The sequence below is a fragment of the Mya arenaria genome, chromosome 5 (genome assembly GCF_026914265.1).
Source record: "Mya arenaria isolate MELC-2E11 chromosome 5, ASM2691426v1".
NCBI lineage: Eukaryota > Metazoa > Mollusca > Bivalvia > Myida > Myidae > Mya > Mya arenaria.
The window spans coordinates 71,915,505-71,936,458 of record NC_069126.1 but is presented as its reverse complement, the minus strand read 5'-3'; the positions used below and the strand labels follow the sequence as shown (position 1 = coordinate 71,936,458).

Here is a 20,954-nt window from a genome sequence, read left to right as displayed (position 1 = left end):
CACTTCATTGTGTAAGATACAGAAAATACAAAAAATGTACCATATTCAAGGAAGCTAATTTGAGTTTGATTATGCAAGGCATAAAGAAATATTTTCCATCTGCACAAGGAATACAAAACTTAGGAGAATCACCAAAATTGTGATAAGGCAATCATAAGAATTAATCAAGCATAATGCTTGTACAAATTGTGGACTTTATTATACTGTGATGGGTGGCAGTTGGAGGGGTGAGTATGTTCATTCTATGTAAGGGTGTTTGGGTTATCATCTTTTTAATATAATATTATATGAACATATACTTACTATACCTTAAGTATAATGGTTTGTTCAAGAAAATCTTTGTTTTGTTAACTGAAATTACACTACAGAAATTATTACCAACATCATAACAGCAAATGGAACATACACTTTGAACTTGTCTGGATAACGCTGCTGGATAACGCTGCTGAATGGGAGGACTGTAAGTTGAAGTGTATTTCTTGTGTTGTCCATTCTTGTAACTGCCTCGCTAACTCGTTTTCTCTGTATATCTTGGTTCTGAAAGCAATTATGAATACTAATATAATATGTACACTGTTAAATGCTTTACTACAAATTTTTAATTTAACTTACTAATACTATAAACATTATGTGTAGATTATCACATACTGTAGGTCTATATATTCAGGGCTTTATTCATCTATTTTGAGTGTATAACTCACAATTTGGAAATTTTCACATGTAGATCTATGTTAGAAATTGGGAAAAGGAGCAAGAAATTACAGCAAAGTTATTGAATAAAAGTGAACGATATAAAGTAATAGTAATTAATTAATCGACAAAGTTACAACTGCTATTTGAAAGTATCTTTTTGTGTCAATTAAAGGCCAAATTAAACTATTTTTCTTAAGCTTTAATTTGTAAAAGATAAAAACTTTTTGGTATTAGGAATAGAGATAAATAATAGCCAATAACAGCTGAAAAAAGCCCTGATGAGTAACAAATAATAGTGTTCATATACACCTACAAACAAATTATAACAAATAAAAAATGGTTAAACACAGTTCTGTTTACATAAGTAGCATGCCCTGCCTCACTGACCTTTTTTCACTCATACTCCTAAGTTTGTGTGAGACATCAGAATTACAAAAAGCATCAATTTTAGTCATGGAAGCCTTTACAACATTATACTTAGTGAATGAAACTTACATGAACACCACACATCATGAAATTACATAAGGGCGTAAAATAAACTTTACATAAAAAGTTATTTGCAGCTCCTGATGTTTACCTTGTCTAATATCATAAATATAAGGGGGCACTTCGAAATTAGCAGTCCCCATAATAAAAATAAATGGGTTACATAAATCTATACAGAAAGAACAGAGTGCAGCACCTATTCCTACAGTTTGTTTACAAACAGGCTAATTATGGGGACTGTGCCCAGTTGAACTGGAATCTACTCGGATTCCATTAAAAAAGATCACAAGATATTTTTTCCAAAAGGCTTGAAGGGGAGTTATTAACTATGCAATCATTTTAACAAACAACATTGGTGTAGCCACAAAAATGCGCATTACAGGAACTTTGATAACATTTGGACATTCAACTCTTCAATGATTTATTAGATTGCCCATAGTAGAGCAGCCAAAACAAAGCAAAATCGTCAAGACTATGCAGCTAGTCATATGGACTGCCTTAGGTATAACACATGAGCTGCACACAAGAAAGTAAGATTAAAAGGATTAGTATCAATCTTGATTTAGTTTTGTGTACGCCGATGTTGCACGAATGAAGTTGTCAACAAGGTTTCCTTGTTATTCTATGGCATGACAATGTCGCTGACAGGTACCACTCAATTCACTGACAAGCCGGATCATGTTGAAAAGAAATGATAGGAGCGGAGTAACGGGAAACTGCTCAATTAAATAAAAGTGATTTACTGATTTTGTCCGAATTTGCCGCTGGTTTTTTATTTAACCCAATGAAAAATAACCTCGAGCACCGTTAACAGAAAACGTAATGTCTAGTATGCGGTTATAAGCGGTACCCAAAAACTCTCCGGCGGGGTTACCGTTCTTTACAGTTTATCCACTTTTTGCAAAATAAGCTCATTTTTATAAAGAGACTGCAAGCCCCTTGGTTATATGTCTGGTTAATTGAGTCCTTATATGGCTCATGGAATATTCATTAGACGCGCTGCGTGCTAAACTCATTAACCAATGAAAAATCGCTATAAGCATGCATAGGAAAATTTAGAGTTTGGTATCATTCAATACTGGTACCAAGCTTGTAGATAAAATCAATGGAGATAACCGGGAATTAGGGCCTCTGGAGAGCTGAGACGAAACCGAGGCTTCAGGCCAGGAGCATGCTTGCTGTAGTTGAAGGTCAAAAGCCATTTTCTTAGGTTGTGCAGCTACCTTCAGGAAAGATTATTGTACCAAATAACATATGCATATTGGTATCTTTAAGTACGTTGGAAATCACCACAGTCCTTAAGTCGCCGGTTGGGGTAAACATCAGACGCATCGTAGCGTGCTGAACTCATTAACTCATAAAAAAATGAAAACATTACAAATAATCATTTACCACTATAAATATGCAGTGGATCCAATAACAACACCTAATGAATTATAATGACAACGCACATATAAGTAATATTATAAAGGGCATTGCTCCACTAAACCGGGAATTATAATGCAAGATCAAATGAAAATCAAACGTTATCTGTGGAAATACCAACTTGGTTTGAGTATCGGACTTCGGGTCTGAGCTTCGTCGATCATCACCAGGATTGGAAAATGGTTTGTAATTGCATAAAATATTATAGCTTATTTGATGTTCATGGTTGTGACATTGCCACTTCAATGCGACTTTTTGCCTATACATTACCACATGTTCGTGTACAAATGTACCGCTAGCTTTCACTTCCACTATGCGTTATAGCTCCATAGAGTGCTTTTGATAACGCCATGAGATGTGTCGGAAAACGCGAAACGCACAATTAAGAGTAAATATATTTCCAAGTTATAGCGGAGCATGGACATCGGTTTTTGGTCTTGGTTAAGAAATATGGAACTTTATCGGGTCAAAAGGAAAATATAGGCATGTGCTTCATGATATATATGTAATATATACTGTGGGGTACCGCTATTGTTCGTCCAATTTTTATCTGGCTTTAGCTCAACCAACACAACCGCATGAGCAGGAGTTTTAACTGCTTTTTCGTTCAATTCGGTTCGAAAGTATGAACCAGAAGCCAAAATTAGAATTAGTTAATTATGACATGGCACGAACATCGCTTTTGCTCTAGCCTGTAAAACCGTATCGCAACAAAATATAGGCACGGGCTTCAGTTGCAAAATTGAAATTTATCACAAATGAACGAAGTCTAGTTGATGTTTTTCGTGTAATATAGATAAATGCTTTAACTGTGACCGTAATGCTCTTGATGGCCAGGGTCCCGTTTTAATAAAGATCGCAAGGCTTAGCATCGTAAATTTCCTGACGTAACTTCGCTTTTGGCGTAACTTGCGTTTCTATTGAAATATCGTATGGGCATTTATCGCATAGATTATGCTTGTAACTTTACGGGTTTACCTGAACACTCTGAAGCAATGTAAGATTTGCGGCAAAGACATTTTATCGAAACTGGGTCCAGGGCATGTTTATATGCTTTTTTTTTTCTTTCACTTGTAATTCGGTTTTAAAAGCTCACCAGCATGCACATGTATTTTTTTTTATCGAAATGGGTTCTTTGTGGTGTTTGTCTTGTATTATTTATGTATATCTTATTTAGTTGCTCTTCTTGTGTAAGTTTGGTTTTAATAAAACTCATTTTACCATGTATGCTTACATGATTGCAGTGCTTCATTCAGTTGAACCGTTGCTTTTGCTTTTCTTTCATTGCTAGTATGTCATATGCAAGTACCACACATATTATGCAAATAGTGTCACAGCTAATGTCTATGTTTAGGAACTTTCATTGTTGTATTGATCATACATCAAGTCAAATGTCTATTTTAATGTCTTTTAAATGTTCAATATTTGACAAGCACAATATATGTGTCATTTTTAAAATGTGTAGGTGTTCTGAGAGGTGTTCTTTCTTTCCGAAAGAATATTTTATCAGATTTGGGTGCAAAAGGCAAATGTAGTTTTACGCAAAAGTTTAACAATATTAGGAATGGTTTTATGTACCCCAATGTTTGACACTATCAAAGCAACACTGTATTTTCCCTTTTTGGTAATAAATTCCAGTTTAAGAACCATATTTGCATTTTTGTATCCATGAAATAAATTTAACCCCTTATGGATCTATATTCTATTGAAACTCTTCTTTTGTTATAAAAATATATCACCATTAAGCCACATGATATGTATATTGGCTAGTCTACAACATCTGACACAAACCATACTCATACTGCCGAAAAACATTTTTTATGTAAAATTGCAAACGGAATTTCAACAAATCTCTGATATTTAATATTCCTTCGTATTTTGTTCTCTCTTCCTTATAACACTAAAACTTGTTGCAACGGATAGATGTTTTACTTTTGAAAAAGAGTGTACCTTAAATCAAAATTAAATTAATATTAATCAGGATCCATAACTCTGGAATAAGTATTTTTTTAGTTATTGCCTTCTGTTAATTTTCAAACTTTTTTGTCCGGAGCATTACTTGAAAAATCCATGCGTTAATTGTTCGAACTTTATATCTTATTTCGGATAAGTCTAGTGCATAGAAACTATAACTCTGAATGCAGTTTTGTATTAGTAATTGTCCTTTCTGTATTTTCATATTTTGTTTTGTCCGGAGCATTACTCGAACAATCTTTGAGGTATTGACTTCAAAGTTCATATGCAAATAGATCTCATTGAGGAGATGTGCACTGTACAGAAAACTTATCTCTGACTGCAGGTTTTTTTAGTTATTGCTCTTTGTCAATTTTGTCCGGATCATAATTTGAAAATTCTTTGTGGTATTTACTTCAAACTTCATAGACAGATATATCCCATTGAGCAGAAGTGCAATGCTAAGGAACCACAACTCTGGCTGCAGTATTTGTTTTGTTATTGCGCTTTGTGACTATACATGCATCAGGAGCATAACTAGAAAAGTCTTTGATGAATTGACTTCATATACCATAGACAGATATATATCACTGAGGAGAAGTGCAGTGCATAGGAACAAGTACTCTTGTAGCAGTACTGTTTCAGTTATTTTCCTGTTAATATTCATACTTATTTTTGTCCGGAGCATAATTTGAAACGTCCTTGAGGTTTTGCCAACAACTTTATATACTTATATATCTCTATTGAGAAGAAGCACAGTCCAGGGGAACCATAGCTCTAACTGCAGATTTAAGTATTTTTAGGGTTTTGACTTCAAACTTCATATACAGATATGTCTCATTGAGGAGAAGTGCAGTGCACAGGAAACATAACTCTGGCTGCAAGACTTTTAGAGTAATCGGGCTTTGTTAAATGTTCATTGGTATCCTTTGTTGTAAGGCAAATTTGACACTGTAGTTAATTCGTGGGATATGGCTCTTGTTTGATGATTATTCCTTACAAAAAATATCAAGTTTTATCTCGTGTCTTTACATAACTAAGCTCTCAGTCCTTTGATTTCAATAGTGAACATGTGTAGAGACGTGTTATCTTTAAAACCTAAATATTTGGAGCCGTTTCGGTTCGGTCGGAATGTCTCAGCGTACGAAGTCACATTATTCCAATAAACTGAGGATTGGCATTTGGGAAAAAACACAAGCAAATATAGTAATGTAATTTAAGTGTTTGTAGCAAGGTGCATATTTCAGTATTTTATCAGTTTGTGTGTTTGGTATGGTTCTATATCGTATATTGTTTTGTATTGTTTGTGTATCGTCGTGTTTAGTGTTGTGCTACGTGGTTATTGTCCTCTGTGCGTTACTGTCCGTCTATGTTCGTCAATGTCCGTCTATGTCCGAGTGCGTCAGAGCGTGAATACTGGTTATGCGAGTTTGTCTAAATTTATAGAGTGATTGATTGGTTCATAATGCCTTTTCCCCTTTTTCCCGCTTCATTGCACACGCCCTTATTTATATATACACATAAATCATTCCGTTCTGAATCATCATCGACGCAAGTCAAGATTTCAATTGTAACAGTTGTTACTATATTCTTACTTATTTAATATTCGCTCTTATCTTTGAGCTCAAATATTCATTCATATTTAATTATTATTTAGACGTGCCTGGTAAGTTTATTGCTCATAGTTCTTAGAATGTTTTATGTATTTTACCGCGAAGTCTCCCTTGATATATTTACCGATCACTGTCCATTGTCTTTGTATTTGGTGTTATTAATAATATGATTATGTTAGCATATACTTTTATATGTTTTATTATATGTTTTAGGTTTCGTTCGACTACGTATAAATAAATAATATTCGAACTCCGAAGTTGAGTGGTTTTGTCTTGGGACACCCACACTACAAATGGCTCCCCGATCGAGGTTGGCGTAGTCCAGAGCCAGGCCGTCGTGTCCTCCAGACCAGACGTTGAGGGGATTTTGTCTGCGTTTTGACGCCCAGAAGAGGTCGAGAAGCCCAGCATATCCGCCGGCACCTCCGTATTGGTATACCTCCCCGTCCCTTTCCCCTTTTAACGGTTTGCTATGTTTATTCCCAGCGTTAGTGCAACTATGTTTTTTATAATGAAACTCTTATTATTATACAGCTTTAAATCTTTTATTTCTTATTTGATACGATATTTTAAAGATAGGAACCCTCTGCGATTACCCGTCCATTATCATCCAGACAGCAAAGAGGAGAAGGAGGCGGTGGAGGGAATGTTGGTCGAATGTTGGGCAGAAAACGGAATTGAGATGATAAAAAATGCGCCCAAAATCGGCGTTATTGGGCGGCGTTATTTTAACAGTTCACAATAGTGTTTTCAGCTTCCGCTTCCCTAGTAACATGTTTCATCCTGTTATATTTTGAAATAATAAAATAATATAGATTGAACAATAATTGTTTGGTATTTTCTCAATATTCCCCTCCGATTTTTAAGGATATAATTCTTAATAACACGTCTCTAGAATCATTGGCACCAAAATACTTTTAACATCATTTGCACCAATTACTTTGAGTCTGCAAGTGTTCCTGAAAGTGTCATAGACAATTCTAAACGATATGCAATTGAACCGGGATCAAATACTCAATTTCATTGGTGTAACATACCGTGTTTAACGACGTAAAATTGAACCCGGGTGCATTACAAATTGCAATTTACGTTATCGGCACCTCTCCTGAAAGTCTGCGAATCATTTCTCAAAAATGTAGATTATCGGTGCGCGTTTCATTCTCCGGACAAAATGGCGGAGTGTGCGGTCACAATGACGGAATTTCCGTTTTGGGCGCCTTTTTAAGCGGACTGTTTTGGAGGGAAACCAAAACCACAAGAAGAGAAATGCAGCTTACAAACACCATACAACGATCGTGATAGTTGACAACCTGATGCAATATTAATACTGATATAATTATGCCTTCTTTTGATATTACTTTTGTTGGTCTTTATTCGTGTAAATATATCTTTTTCAGTATACGTTCTATGAACGCCATAGCTCGAAGTTGTTGAACAGACATATTTGTTTTATCTTTAGGAGAGATACCATGCTTGATCATGCATCTTCATGGTGGTGTGAACAATTATAACAAGGTGTTCAGGTGCAGAAATGAACAGCGGCTGTAAGTCTAAGTGTGGCCTTGACCTTGACTGTATGAAGATTGAAGAAACATGTGCTCTTTACGTTTGACCGATGTTGTGAACATTTATAGCAAATTATTCTGCATCATTTGATCGGTTATTGAGTTCTTGTGCGCACTCAAAAATGGCCATTGACCCTTTAAGTCATGACGTGTGACATTGACCTTGATGATACCGGGCCGATACGTCTATTCTTAATGTCACATCCGTGTGGTGAATATATGGCCATGATAATTCTTTATCCTTCCAGCGGTACAAGAGGAATCATAAGTGGACGGACGGACATCTGGGAAAATAGTAACTATCTGCAAAGCTTAGGCTCACTGGTCTATGGGACATGAATACAAACTTATTTTCAGATCGACGTAGTTCGAGTTTTGTCCCGTTCATTTATCACGCTGCAAATGTGTACATTATCAAGCATTTATCAGGAAGAAAACCTCGTAACAGGGGACCATGGCGAAATAGCTGAGATCGATTCTCTTGTGTATTGATTCAAATTGAAATGACTTGGTGCATTGTAAACGCCCATGAACACATATTCTACTGCGTTAAATAATTTTGTAATATATCGTATAACTGTGGACGTGTTTGACAAAACTATCATTTTTATTTTCATCAACACGTTTGAACTAACCCCTGATACAAAAATTTGAGTTAACTTCTGTTCACGTGCAAAAATATGTGGTTTAAATTGTTTACATCCCGATTTAAAGTGCTACTTAATTGTTGACAGATTATATTATACGTCCTGTTTGTGAGAGCTTCCTTAGATTTAATATGCTATCAATTGAAACATTCAAATACAAGGATGTAACTTCAATCAATTCTTAGATGATATGTTTCCTGATATAATTATAAAGCAGGCATAAATTTCGGGAAGACTTTCAGTTTGTCTATGTTTTAAATATATAGCAGGCACATTGCACCAGGAAGAGTTTCAATTTCTATTATAATAACAAAATAAACAGCAGCACGTTTTGTTTACGTGTTTTGTGTATTTTTTTCTTATTTTTTTCATGTTCATAACAAATATTGTTTTGAATACAAATAAGGAAGCAAAATGACTACACCGTTAAACTGCGTTTTACCAAATGTTATACATTTCGGGATGTTTGGTTTCGTAAATTAATATATACACTCTTACTATTCTTCCTTCGAAGAACGTATATATTTCAACTGTATATATATTTCGACAAACGCAGCATCTTCGAAAACTGCCTAATAAAAAAATAACAACGTTTGTGATTGGTCAAATGAGGTTTTATTTCAGTAAAACGATTGTGACGTCTACAAGAAAAGTGAAATTATTGAAGCCGCCGCTGTTCAAACAACCGAATAAAGGCTTCTTTCAGTTATATTTAAAGTGTTATTTTCAGCGTTATAGTTGAATAATTAAAGAGTAAATTTGCAAATAAAGAATGTCAGTGCACAATGAACTGACCAAATGTTTTTTATTCACCGATGAACCACAATACCAAAACTTTCAATCCTTAAAAAGTAAGCGCAGTGCATGTCCTTACCGCACATAGAACAATAAAATTGCTTTTTGCATAAGTCGGGATATTTGCCTCTAATGGTATCTTTTGGTGGAACATAACCTGTGAGAGCGGGAAAATTAAATTACGTAATTTTAAAGATCAAACAGCTTTCTGCACTACGTAAGTTATAGGATAACTACGTTTCATGTCTATTTATAGCTTTACATACTGGTATAAGCATATTTTTTTTTAAAATTCAACGCCAGTCTCCACTGTAACTACTTATAACTAGAGAAAAATATGTTAAAAGTCGAGGGACATTCTCTAAGGCCCTCATTTAATATAAAAAAAAAACTCGATTACTTTTGTTTTCGTCCAAATACCAGTGCTATGATTCAATAACGTCTATTTTCTTCTAAAAATAAAACACAGCTTAAAATAGTCTTCGTGGCAATTTTAGAGTGTTAGTCTTTAGTTTGACAACATGGACTATCTCAAAACATTCTTTTCCAAGGAACCATAATTCAACCCTCCGACATACTAGGTCTCTTGGGATGACGTTTATGCTCCAAGACATCTGTATTGATGCGTTTTATGTGTATTATGTTTCTGAGAATCATGTTTTAATACATAAAGGTTGTCATGAACTATTTCAAAACTCTTTGAGACGACCCCGAGCCGAGCGCTGGAGAATTGTCGTCTGTCCAAAAAACTGAATTTCACTTCCTTGTCCATTTATGAGCAACCCATCCGTTTCAGGTATAAAAAAGGTCAATGCCAAATTTGAGGGTAATTGCACTTGAATCAAGCAGATTTTTCTAAAAAGGAATGTCACCCATTTCAACTCAGATAATGTTTCAGTTATAAGACAGCCAAATTCCTCAGGTTTTATACCACTAAAGCTAGACTTGTGCTACACCAACAAACGCTTAGAAATAAATTACATAATTACTGTTCTATATACTGTCTTAATTGTACTTGACATTTCCTACAACGTACTATTATTATTGTATTACTAGCAGTGCTGCATAGGCTGGGTTCATTCGTTTTCAGGCGATGTCTGTATTCGGCCATTTTGTACTTGAAATTACATTTAGGTAATTTCTGTACATGTTGGACCTCTGCTAACTTACAAATTCTAACCTTAGGGACAAGACCAGCACAGGAGGTTAAACCCCGATTTAAAAGGTATATTATAAAAGCTTCAATATAACATGGTTATAATTAAAATGACGCTAAAAAGTAATGTTCAAGAAGGCAACATTGCTATAGTTGTTCAACCATCAAAGCAAACACGAGCACGAAAACTGATTTTACCCACAATCCTCTTTACTGATGATTTTAAGAAGGTACAAACTCTACTTATTGACAACAAAATGTAAAACAATGGTCGTGTAAACTATGTTGGTTATCTTATGTGGTTTTGTGTCTCCCGGTGGTGTCTTGTTTGCCTATGATCCTTGTGCATTTATATAAGGTCAACATCTGAGTATTATTCAAAAGTGACACGTACATTTAAAAAAAAACAAGCGCTGTCACAGGAACGTGACTAATGCCCATGAAAGGTCTCCTCGGACTGACAGCCATTAGTATTTAGGGATATATGAACAGACAGCCTTTAGTATATAACATATTTTCATCTCCCCTTGCAGTTGTTGCGGTAATTCATAAATTGATCGCTAACATTTATAAAGAGTAAAGTACGGACACGAATACGATTAGTCATTGCCAGATGGAGTGGATGTCAATTCGTCTCTGTTCTGTTTTGAAATGAGCTTGTTGCATATTATTGCACATATTTTACAATATGTTAGAGATATTTTAGCAATAGATATGTTTGCAAGGATTCAAGTTGTTAATGAAAACCTAGTATAGAAACTGAAGGGCCAGTTTGGCCCTATATCGCTCACCTGAGTAAAAATTTTCAACCTTTATACCACTAGCCAATGTTAAACGCCGCATATCTTAGCTCTAGAAAGCATATCAGTTGAAAATAAGAAGTGTTTTCCTTTATATCTCTAAGTAACGCCGATGCTCCTTGGGCAGGGGCGAATTTTGGACTCAATGGCATAATTCGAACACTCTTGGAAGAGGGCCATTAGACAATGCTACAAAAGTATCTAAGGTTGATATTTTTTTCAAAACTTTATTCATGGTCCATATTTCATTGATGTAGCTTCGAAAATAAGAAACTTCGTCAAAAGGTCAATCAAGGTCATCCAAACACAACATTGATATTTTTGTTCACATGTTCCAAATTCCATTGCTGTACCAATGCGAGGGGTGAAAGTGAAAAGGTTCTATCTTCTTCTTTATTTAATGTCACTTAGAACCTTTTCGCATTCACCCCTTGAATGACTGTCAAAAGGAAGGTCATTCATGGTAATCCAAGAACAATATTGATATCTGTTTTCAAAACAGTTCCCATTGGTCCATAATTCATTGCTGTAGCTTCAAAGTACGAAAATATGCGAAAAGTTCAAAGTCAAGGTGAACAAAGCACACCATTGATATTTGTTTTCAAAATTGTACATATGGCCAAAATGTCTTTGTTGTAGCTTAAAAAATAAGAAAGGTTTTCAAAAGGTTACAGTCAAGAACATCAGAGGTCAACTTTCGTATTTGTTTTCAAAACTGTACACATGGTCCAAATTTCATTCCTGTAGCTTCAAAAATAAGAAAGTAGGGCAACAGGTCACAGTCAAAGTCATCCAAAAACAGCATTCATATATATCTTCAAAACTGTACACATGGTCCAAAGTACATCGCTGTACTTTAAAAAATAGCAAGAAGGTAAACAATTCACCTAAAGGTCATCAAAGCAAATCATTGATGTGTTTTCAAAACTGTTTACATGGTCTAAATTTCATGGTCGTCGCTACAGATATAGGAAATTAGGTATAATGGTTACAGTCAAGGTAGACCGATGCCAATTAAAAACTGTTCACATGGTCCAAACTTCATTGCTCTAGCTTCAAAGATAAGAAAGTATGTAAAAAAAGGATGGGGACAGCTTTGACACCATGGGCATAATTTGAACAAACTTGGGAGAGGGTCATCATATGACGCAACAAACCAAATATCAAAGGTCTGGGTCTTGTGGTTTGAATATTTTCAAAGATATCTTACATATGTCTTTATGAACTTACCCACTTTTGACCCCAGGGGCACGATTTTAACAAACGTGATAGAGGAAACTATACGATGCTAGATACACATATCAAGGGTCCGGGCCTAGTGGTTTCAGACAAGAAGAATTCCCTAAAAAATCCAAAGGAAACCTGTGACCGCCGGCCAAGTTTTAACCCAAGAGGCATGTATTGAGAGCAATCATATGATGCTACATTCCAAATATCAAAGGTCCGGGCCCAGTATCAGATCAGAAATGTCCTTGTTTACGTAAATAAGAAAATTGTATCCCTAAGGCGGGGCCAGTTTTGACCGCTTGGACATAATTTGAACAAACATGGTAGCGGACCAGAAATGATGCTTCATACAAACATGAAGGGTCAGTGTCTAGCGGTTTCAGACAAGACGATTGTCAAAGATTTCCCTTTATCAGTCTATAGAAAACTTGTGCCCCCGATTTAAAATATCTTGGTACAGGACCACTCTATGTTTTATACACATATCAAACATTTAGGGTCTGGCCCGAGCTGTTTTGAACAAAGAGATTTCCCTATTTATCGTTATGTAAGACAGGTGACCCCCAGGTGACAAAATTTTGTTCCCAGGGGTTAAATTTGAATAATCTTAATAAAGGACCAATATACAATATATCACACCGAATATCTAAGCTCTAATATGTATGTGTTTTGTCAAGGTTTTTCTTTTTTTCTTTTAAGTTACCTTGGTAACCAGAGTTCTGTTTAATGCTTCATTGAACGTTTTGAAAGGGTACCACCCAAGGAACATCCCTGTGGAGTTTTAAAATAATTGTTCGGGCATTTTAGGAGATGTTGCTTCATGCAATTGTTGACACCGGACGCTGGGCACAGACCAATCACAAAAACTCGTTTTGACCATTTTGTGCTCAAGTGAATGGTCTGAAATAAGAGCTTTCACTGTGATTGGTGAATGCCCCCGAAGTACTCTCGAGTGCGATTCAAAGGTCATTTTGAAATGTGTGGATGAAGAATGGAATCGAGCCAGACGATCGGACGGACGGACCTTAAAGGTAAGGATAGGGGTCTCGTTCGTTATCTTGATATGTCAAACACATGTGGCAAGTTATTCTAAAACGTGTCCATACAAGAGAAAGTTACAGCCTTGACACGACCACTTATACTCTATATCCTTAGATGCAGCATACCATAGTAAACACACACTACGTGTGACGTAGACTGTAGAGGTCAAAATACGGGTCGTACACGCCATACCTTATCTTGATATATTTGGCCAGGTATTTCAAAATCTGTTCATACAAGAAATTTATAGCGCTGACACGACCACCTATACCCGATGTCCTTTTATGCAGCATTCCAAAGTAAACAAACACTAATTGTGACCTTGAACTTTGAAGTAAGGACAAGAGTCTTGCACGTGACACGCTGTCTTGGAATGTCGAACACACTAGGCAAGTTATTTTAAAATCAGTCAATACAAGAGAAAAGAACCCCCGGACACTAGACATTGGTAGCCATAAACAATAGTGATTATCCACCGGAAGAACTTAAACTGCATAACAAGTATGAGGTTACTAGGCCCAAGTATTCATCAGAAATTGACCTTAATACTTCGGCCCACTGATTTCAAAATAAATAGGGTTCATGTACTTGTCGTGTCCCACCTGTCTACCAAGTTTGATGGCCCTGTCTCCCAGCATTTTTCAGTCGTTGATCGGAAACGGATTTTCAGGTTGAAGTCACCACAACCTTGACCTTTGACTTACTGACCTCTCAAAATAAGTAAGGTTCATCTAATGTTAGGCCCCTAGATTCCAGCATTGTTCACATATTGATCAGAAACATATTTTTAGCTGAAGGTCACTATGACCTTAGCTTTATACACCACAGTGACCTCTATATAATGGGGTTCATTTTCTGTTCATGACAAATCACCCTACCAAGTTTGTACCCTGGGCCTAGGTGTATGCAAGTTATTGCTCGGAAACCGTGGGGACCGTTCGACTACTATATTCGGCCCTTCAGGGACATAAAATAATACGACTCGAGATAAAAAAACTTTTATTCAAGAATCATCTATACCAATTACAAAACATTTAATGCAAATATAACCAACAAATTGCATATAACAATTAATAAAATACAACTACACAAAAACTTTCAAGCAATAACCAACACCTTGATATATAGATACTTATTTAATGTGCAAACTAACTTTAATCTTTTGCTCTTAAAATCAATTAAAGTATTATTCAAGATGGCTTCATGTTTTTGTGTCGCTGAGCACGTACTCTCTCAAGGCAATAAACAAACACATTACGTAATTGCACAGATTCACGTAACAATGGCACAACGAAAACAAACATGGTTGCACTCAACACAATTCTTCATTCATAACAAAAAAGGTTGTAACGTTTTGATTTGTAAAAGCTTTTTTAAAACAGGAACTATACACTTGAACAAATGCTCTAATAACAGAACAGCATGCAATGGACAAACACATGCATTATACATTTGGAAACACATTTATTATCTATACATTTGACAGAGACAGAACAAACATTAATTAACATACACATTTGATGTTAGGGTCAAAGGAATAGCTAGATAGAACATATGCTTTATCGTGCGGTTTGATAAATAACTTATTACGTGCAAAACAAGTACCAACAAGGTCACCTCTATAAATCACTGATAAGGTTTTCAAACAATGCATTTTCATATTACATTATAAAAATGCACTAAACTCTGGCATAGAATGGTATATAAATTATTCAGATAGAACGAGCATTTTTCATAGGTCCTTCTTATCAGGGGAAACCCCCCTAATATTCCTACAAATATACCAAGCTGCACAATGAATGCACTGTTTACTAAAGATTGCAATACAGTTTATCAAATTTCTTCCTGAATGACATAAACAGGGAAAAATATATCTTTCAATGCATAAAATGCATTAGTAAATGTAACCTTATAATTTACAAAACAATAAGATATACTGTTTAACCCATGCATTACAACATGAATGTAATTAGTTAATAATAAAACATGCATGTTTATACCAGATATCACTGCACTATTAAGATAGGACGTTACACTTACGTCAAGTACAAGTATGATGCACTGTTTACTGGTTATCAATGAATAATACATTTCAATTGTGACGAAATGTTGGATGAAAGTTCCGAATCGTATGATCATTGTTTACTATATGTCATTTGAAATGTCTCGCCATCAAAATAATCAATGTTGATTACAATGCAATTGGATTCAACTGCCATGTATTATAGTATGTCATGTATGTGAAGGCCACCTTCCATTCCATTCAAATTGTTCAAAACTGTTTGTTCTATAGCGTCAAGACAGCGGGTAAATATTTATGGCTACGAGATACATTAGGTTGTCAATTTCATTGAATAACTGACAAAAACATTATGCATTGACGTTTTATCTCGGATTTCATATGACATATTCCGATAATGTCTTATTGAATTTGAAGATCATTTTTGCTAAAAAATATTCAACTCTATGAGTGATGTACAGTAATATACTTCACATATTGTAACACATTTTTTCCTGAAGCACATTCATTTATGACAAAATGAGTATGCCTTTTATAAATTGCATTTGGTTTCCGTTGAAACAGCTATGAAACATTACGTAAGGCCTTTAAAACATTCAGAACATGTATAGTAATTAATAAACTTAAATACCAATTACACATTTAAATTGTCTGCTTTTAACTTGTATAAAAAATGATATCTTTATGTTACACAATTTGTTATACAAATTATGGCACTAAATAAGCGTAGGTTTTCTGGACATCAATAAAGTTCAAACTGGTCGTGACCGACCTGCCTACCAAGTTTGATGACCCTAGGTACCACTTTTCGTTGGTTATTGATCGGAAACGGACTTTCAATCTTGACCTTTGACTTACTGATCTCAAAATAAATAAGTTTCATCTACTGGTCATGACCAAACATGAATATAAAGTATAGGGCCCCTAGGCCCAAGCATTTTTCAGTTATTGTCAGCAACATATTTTCAGCTCAAGCTCACCATGACATTGACTTTATAACCTGTCACCTCTTATCAATAGTGTCCATCTGCTGGTCATGACCAACCTGCCTACCGAGTTTGTGATCCCTGGGTCTACATGTAAGTGTATGCAATTTGTTGATCGGAAACAGTGGCGAAGGTTCGATTACCATATTTAGCCCCTTAGAGACATAAAATAACGCGACTAAAGACAAAGACAACTTTTATTCAAGAATCATTTATACCAATTACATAGAAAACAAAAGCACTTGATAAATATAAACAACCTGATGCGTATAAAAAATGATTAAAATACTAATTGCACTGCAAATAATCAAACCAATTTCTCTGTATTGTACATTTGACAGAGACAGTACATACATACATACCATACATACATACATGGGCCATTCTACAGAAAAGGTTATTTTCGAAAATTTATCAATGTATTTTTAGTTATTTTCTTTTTAACGTAATTCCATAGTCATATTAAATGTTATATTTGATTTAAGGGTTAAAGGAATAGCTAGATAGAAAATATGCTTTATCATGTCAATTGATAAAGAGCTTACTACATGCATAACAAGTACCAAAACGATCATCTCTATAAATCACTGATAGGGTATATTCAAACATTGTATTTTAAAAGCATACTGAGAGATGCAGTAAACCTGCTGAATATAAACCTGGCATGAAATCAGATATTGAAGGTATTCAGATCGAAGGAGCATTTTTCATTGGCTCTTCTTATTGTGGGGAAACCCCCCTAACATTCATACAAGCTATTGAATTTCAACAGTGCACAATTTCTGCTGCACAACGAATGCATTCTTTACTACAGATTGCAAGCATATCAAATTACTTCCTGGATGAAATAAACAGGTCAACTTAACCAAATGCCTTTTCGTTCAGTGCGTTCAGTGTATAAACAAACGTAACGTTCGAAAGTAACGGTATAATTAACATAACAGCATGACTATATTTTGTTAGTATAAAACATGCATGTTTATATCAGATAATACTGCACTATTGAGATGATATTTCTGCACCAGTAAGATAGGGCGTTTCACTTCTGTCTAGTTTAAGTATGCTGCACTGTATACTGTTTATCAAACACTTGAATTATCACTAATTGTTGGATGAAACTTCCCAATCATATTATAATGGGTTACTAACATACTATATATCTTTTCGAATATCTTACAATCATTATAATCAACGTTTACTACAATGCAATTGGTTTCAATTGTTTATTATGTTTAAGAGTATCTCATTGATTTAAGGCCAGACTTATAACATATTTTCAAGTCAAAGGGGTAAACATTGGCGTGATTTTTTCCATATCGTCAAGACACTGGGTAAGTATTTATGGCACTGAGATACTTTAGGTTGTGGCAAGCTGATAATATTTCATTTGCCTTTAATTGCCATTCAATAAATCACATGCACATTATGCATTGACCTATCATATCCTATTTCATACGACATCATCTGATAAATTCTTATTGAATTATTTTTACTCACAAAATATTTAACTCTATGATTAATGTACAAACAGTATAATACTTTACATGTTGTATATCAGTTTAAAGTGAAGCATAATGGTTTATGACAAAATTAGTATGCCTTTAATAAATTGTGTTTAGTTTCCTTTCAAAAAGCTATAAAACAACATGTAAGGCATTAAAACATTCAAAACATATACAGCAAATAATAAATTTTAACACCAATAACAAACTTACACAGTCAACTTTAAACTTTTAAATACATGATATACTAGTATGTTACACAATTTGTTATAGAGAATTATGGCACTCAATAAGCATATGTTTTCTGGACATAAGCAGCAAAGAAATATATAGGCAATCACTTTAACAATTCTTGTACAATGTAAACAATTCTTCAAAAAAAATACTAAATTAAAAACAGTAATCATACACTTAAATCATTGTTGTAAAATGTAAAAAGATAAACTATACTTTTTCTAGAAATGTATCATTTCTCCTCGGATTTCTTGGTTATATAATTCTGTATCTAGCTAAATGTTTTTAACATTTAACATTCTAAATAAAACAGCTACTTATAGCAGCATAGATAAAGTAATGTATGAAAACGCATCGATTGTAACAACTTAATGCATTGCTGGAATTCTTGGTTAGATTGAAGAACAGCAGCTATCATTCCTATTGATATTCATGGTATAAACATGGACACTTATTCACTGCATTATAACACAATTAAAAGTATTCTCAGAAGAATCTAAAATATGAAACATGACTTGATACATAACTTGAGGTCTCTAGTATATGTAGCAACTATGGCACAAAACAATGCATTAGAATCTGTACATGATTGTATCATTTATAAATAACATATAGGCATACAAAATAATATTTGAAACTGAATAATACTTTTTAGCACAGCAAGAAATGAGCATACAGACCTCTAAGATATTGTGGATGGATGGCGGATCAATGTTTTACAAAGCAGATGAAAGAGGGAACCAAACACTCCTATATTGTTTTTCAATTGATAATGTTGCTCTACAATTATTAAAACCAGAGTTATGGGCCTTGACATACTTGTGTATATTGTCTTGAGCAACATACATACCAAGTTCAAGTTTCATTCGAATATATAGCACGTATTGTTAATTAACGCACTTATCGCAGACAAACGACCAAAGGCTAGACAATAACTAGATTAGCTAAAACTATAAATAGATCTGAATGACAAATAACATTAAATGTACAAAAGTAATGACGTGAGGCACTAACAGACTATAGGAAGATTAAAATGATTATTATGCTCTTGGTATAAAATGCTCTTGCTCATCACGATATGAAATACACGAATGTCTGTATAGGAAATAAATGCATGATGATATATTATACACTTGGATACCAAACTCACAACTAGAAGACAATAATAATAATATTAAAATGCTTTTTCAATAATCTCTTCATACAGTCAATAACAACATTATCAGACATTCTGTGGGGGAATATTGCAGATATTACGTATGCGTAATCAATCACTCTTTGTTATGGAATAGATAGGGGAATTCCACACAATCACGCGACCAGACAGACGATCTACATTATGACTCCAAAGTTTTGTACTCAAGATGTTTTTAGGAGAGGTTTTGCAAATATGAATAAATAGACTGTCAGTGTTATATGATCAATGAGGAAGTTGCAGAAGCGTTTGTCCCATTATTTTTATTGGCATAAATATCACATTTTAATTACTTCTCGGTATGGCACTTAAATTGTCAACCTATTCTTTACTTGACCTTGATTTTTTACATGTGATTTTAAAGCATAAAAAATAACTAAATTGAGGAAGTTGACATCATGAATGCAATGGAATGCATGGTGCACCATCATTTTGATGTGTTAATTATTGTTGTGAAATCATTATGTATGTTGTGTTATTGTTATAGATATATTGTTTTAACACACCTTATTGTCCTCATTTGTTTGATTATTGTGTATTTTTAATTGTGACTTATGTCTTACCCCTATGTGTTAGACAGGAATAAATATATTAGAATAAATCATTATGAATTTGGTAGCAGAGTTTCTCCAACTCTTTAATATAAAACATGAACAATTCAGACTAAAATACCGTATATACATATATTTTTTCAGTTATATACCATGCAGCATGGCTTTTTACCAAGGATTTATATAAGAATATTATTTAATTTACATGTACAAAATGCTCTGGCATTGTCTTAACTTCTATCTTGGTGAATAAGTTTATGTTTAGGAATTATCTTAAGCACAATTTTAATTGTTGTCATTACTGTGCTGGAGAGAGATATCAATTACCAACCCTTTTATGCTCAGGCACAATGAATACAACAAAATATGCATTGAATTGCACAATGACAATTGATAATTTGTTAATTTAAAAGCTGTTTTTCAAGGTTGAAAATAAGATATAAATACCAATGCAAACATGTTTTTAATTTGCAAGGTTTTTAATGTTTACCTACATTTTTTATGCCAAACATATCTAATGGATAACATTGAAAGCAGATGTTGTTATACATTTATCTCAATAAAATATATTTCCAATATTCAATTCATTTTAAGATATTTCTGTAAATATGAATGAAAACCGTTAAATATTAGAATTGGATGAGCCATTTATTCGATTGCTTATTATGCATCATGTATATTCTACCAGTATAATATCTATTAATATTTATGTATCCGATGATCATCATAAGTTATATCACAGCATGCAGACTATCAAACTTATTTTTCAAATAAGTCAGAACCATCATGATCACCACTAGCTAGTCTTGTTCTCTCTTTTCCTTGTTCTTTTTCTTCTTCTTTTTCTTCTTCTTAACCTCTGTATCTTCATTCCTATCCATCACAGGTGGCAGTCTCTTAGTATCTACAGCTGGCATGGTATCATTATTGTCCCCAAAATTTGCAGACAACCCTCTTCCATGTCCTTTCTGTCCACCAACTGGAGGCAAAGGCTGTTGTCTGACAAAGATAATTAATATATATCTATATATTGATGAACCAGATAGGTATGTTATATGTGACATA

General features: G+C 34.2%; 1 protein-coding gene and 1 long non-coding RNA gene across 3 annotated transcripts in view; one reads left to right on the top strand and one right to left on the bottom strand.

Annotated features, from left to right (window-relative positions):
* On the top strand, window positions 1-6,997 carry LOC128234153 (uncharacterized). Of its 2 annotated transcripts, none has more exons than XR_008260888.1 (3): window positions 1-227; window positions 393-460; window positions 6,384-6,997. It is a non-coding gene; the product is annotated as an uncharacterized LOC128234153 (long non-coding RNA). The 2 variants fall into 2 exon arrangements; XR_008260889.1 differs by having other exon boundaries at window positions 369-460.
* A 9,595-nt stretch (window positions 6,998-16,592) lies between these two features.
* Window positions 16,593-20,954, bottom strand: part of LOC128234283 (uncharacterized) — a 124,700-nt gene continuing 120,338 nt past the window's right edge. Inside the window, exon 14 of the mRNA XM_052948443.1 lies at window positions 16,593-20,888. Coding sequence (XP_052804403.1) covers window positions 20,690-20,888 — 199 coding nt within the window. The 3' untranslated portion in view covers window positions 16,593-20,689. The remainder of the gene's footprint in view (window positions 20,889-20,954) is intronic.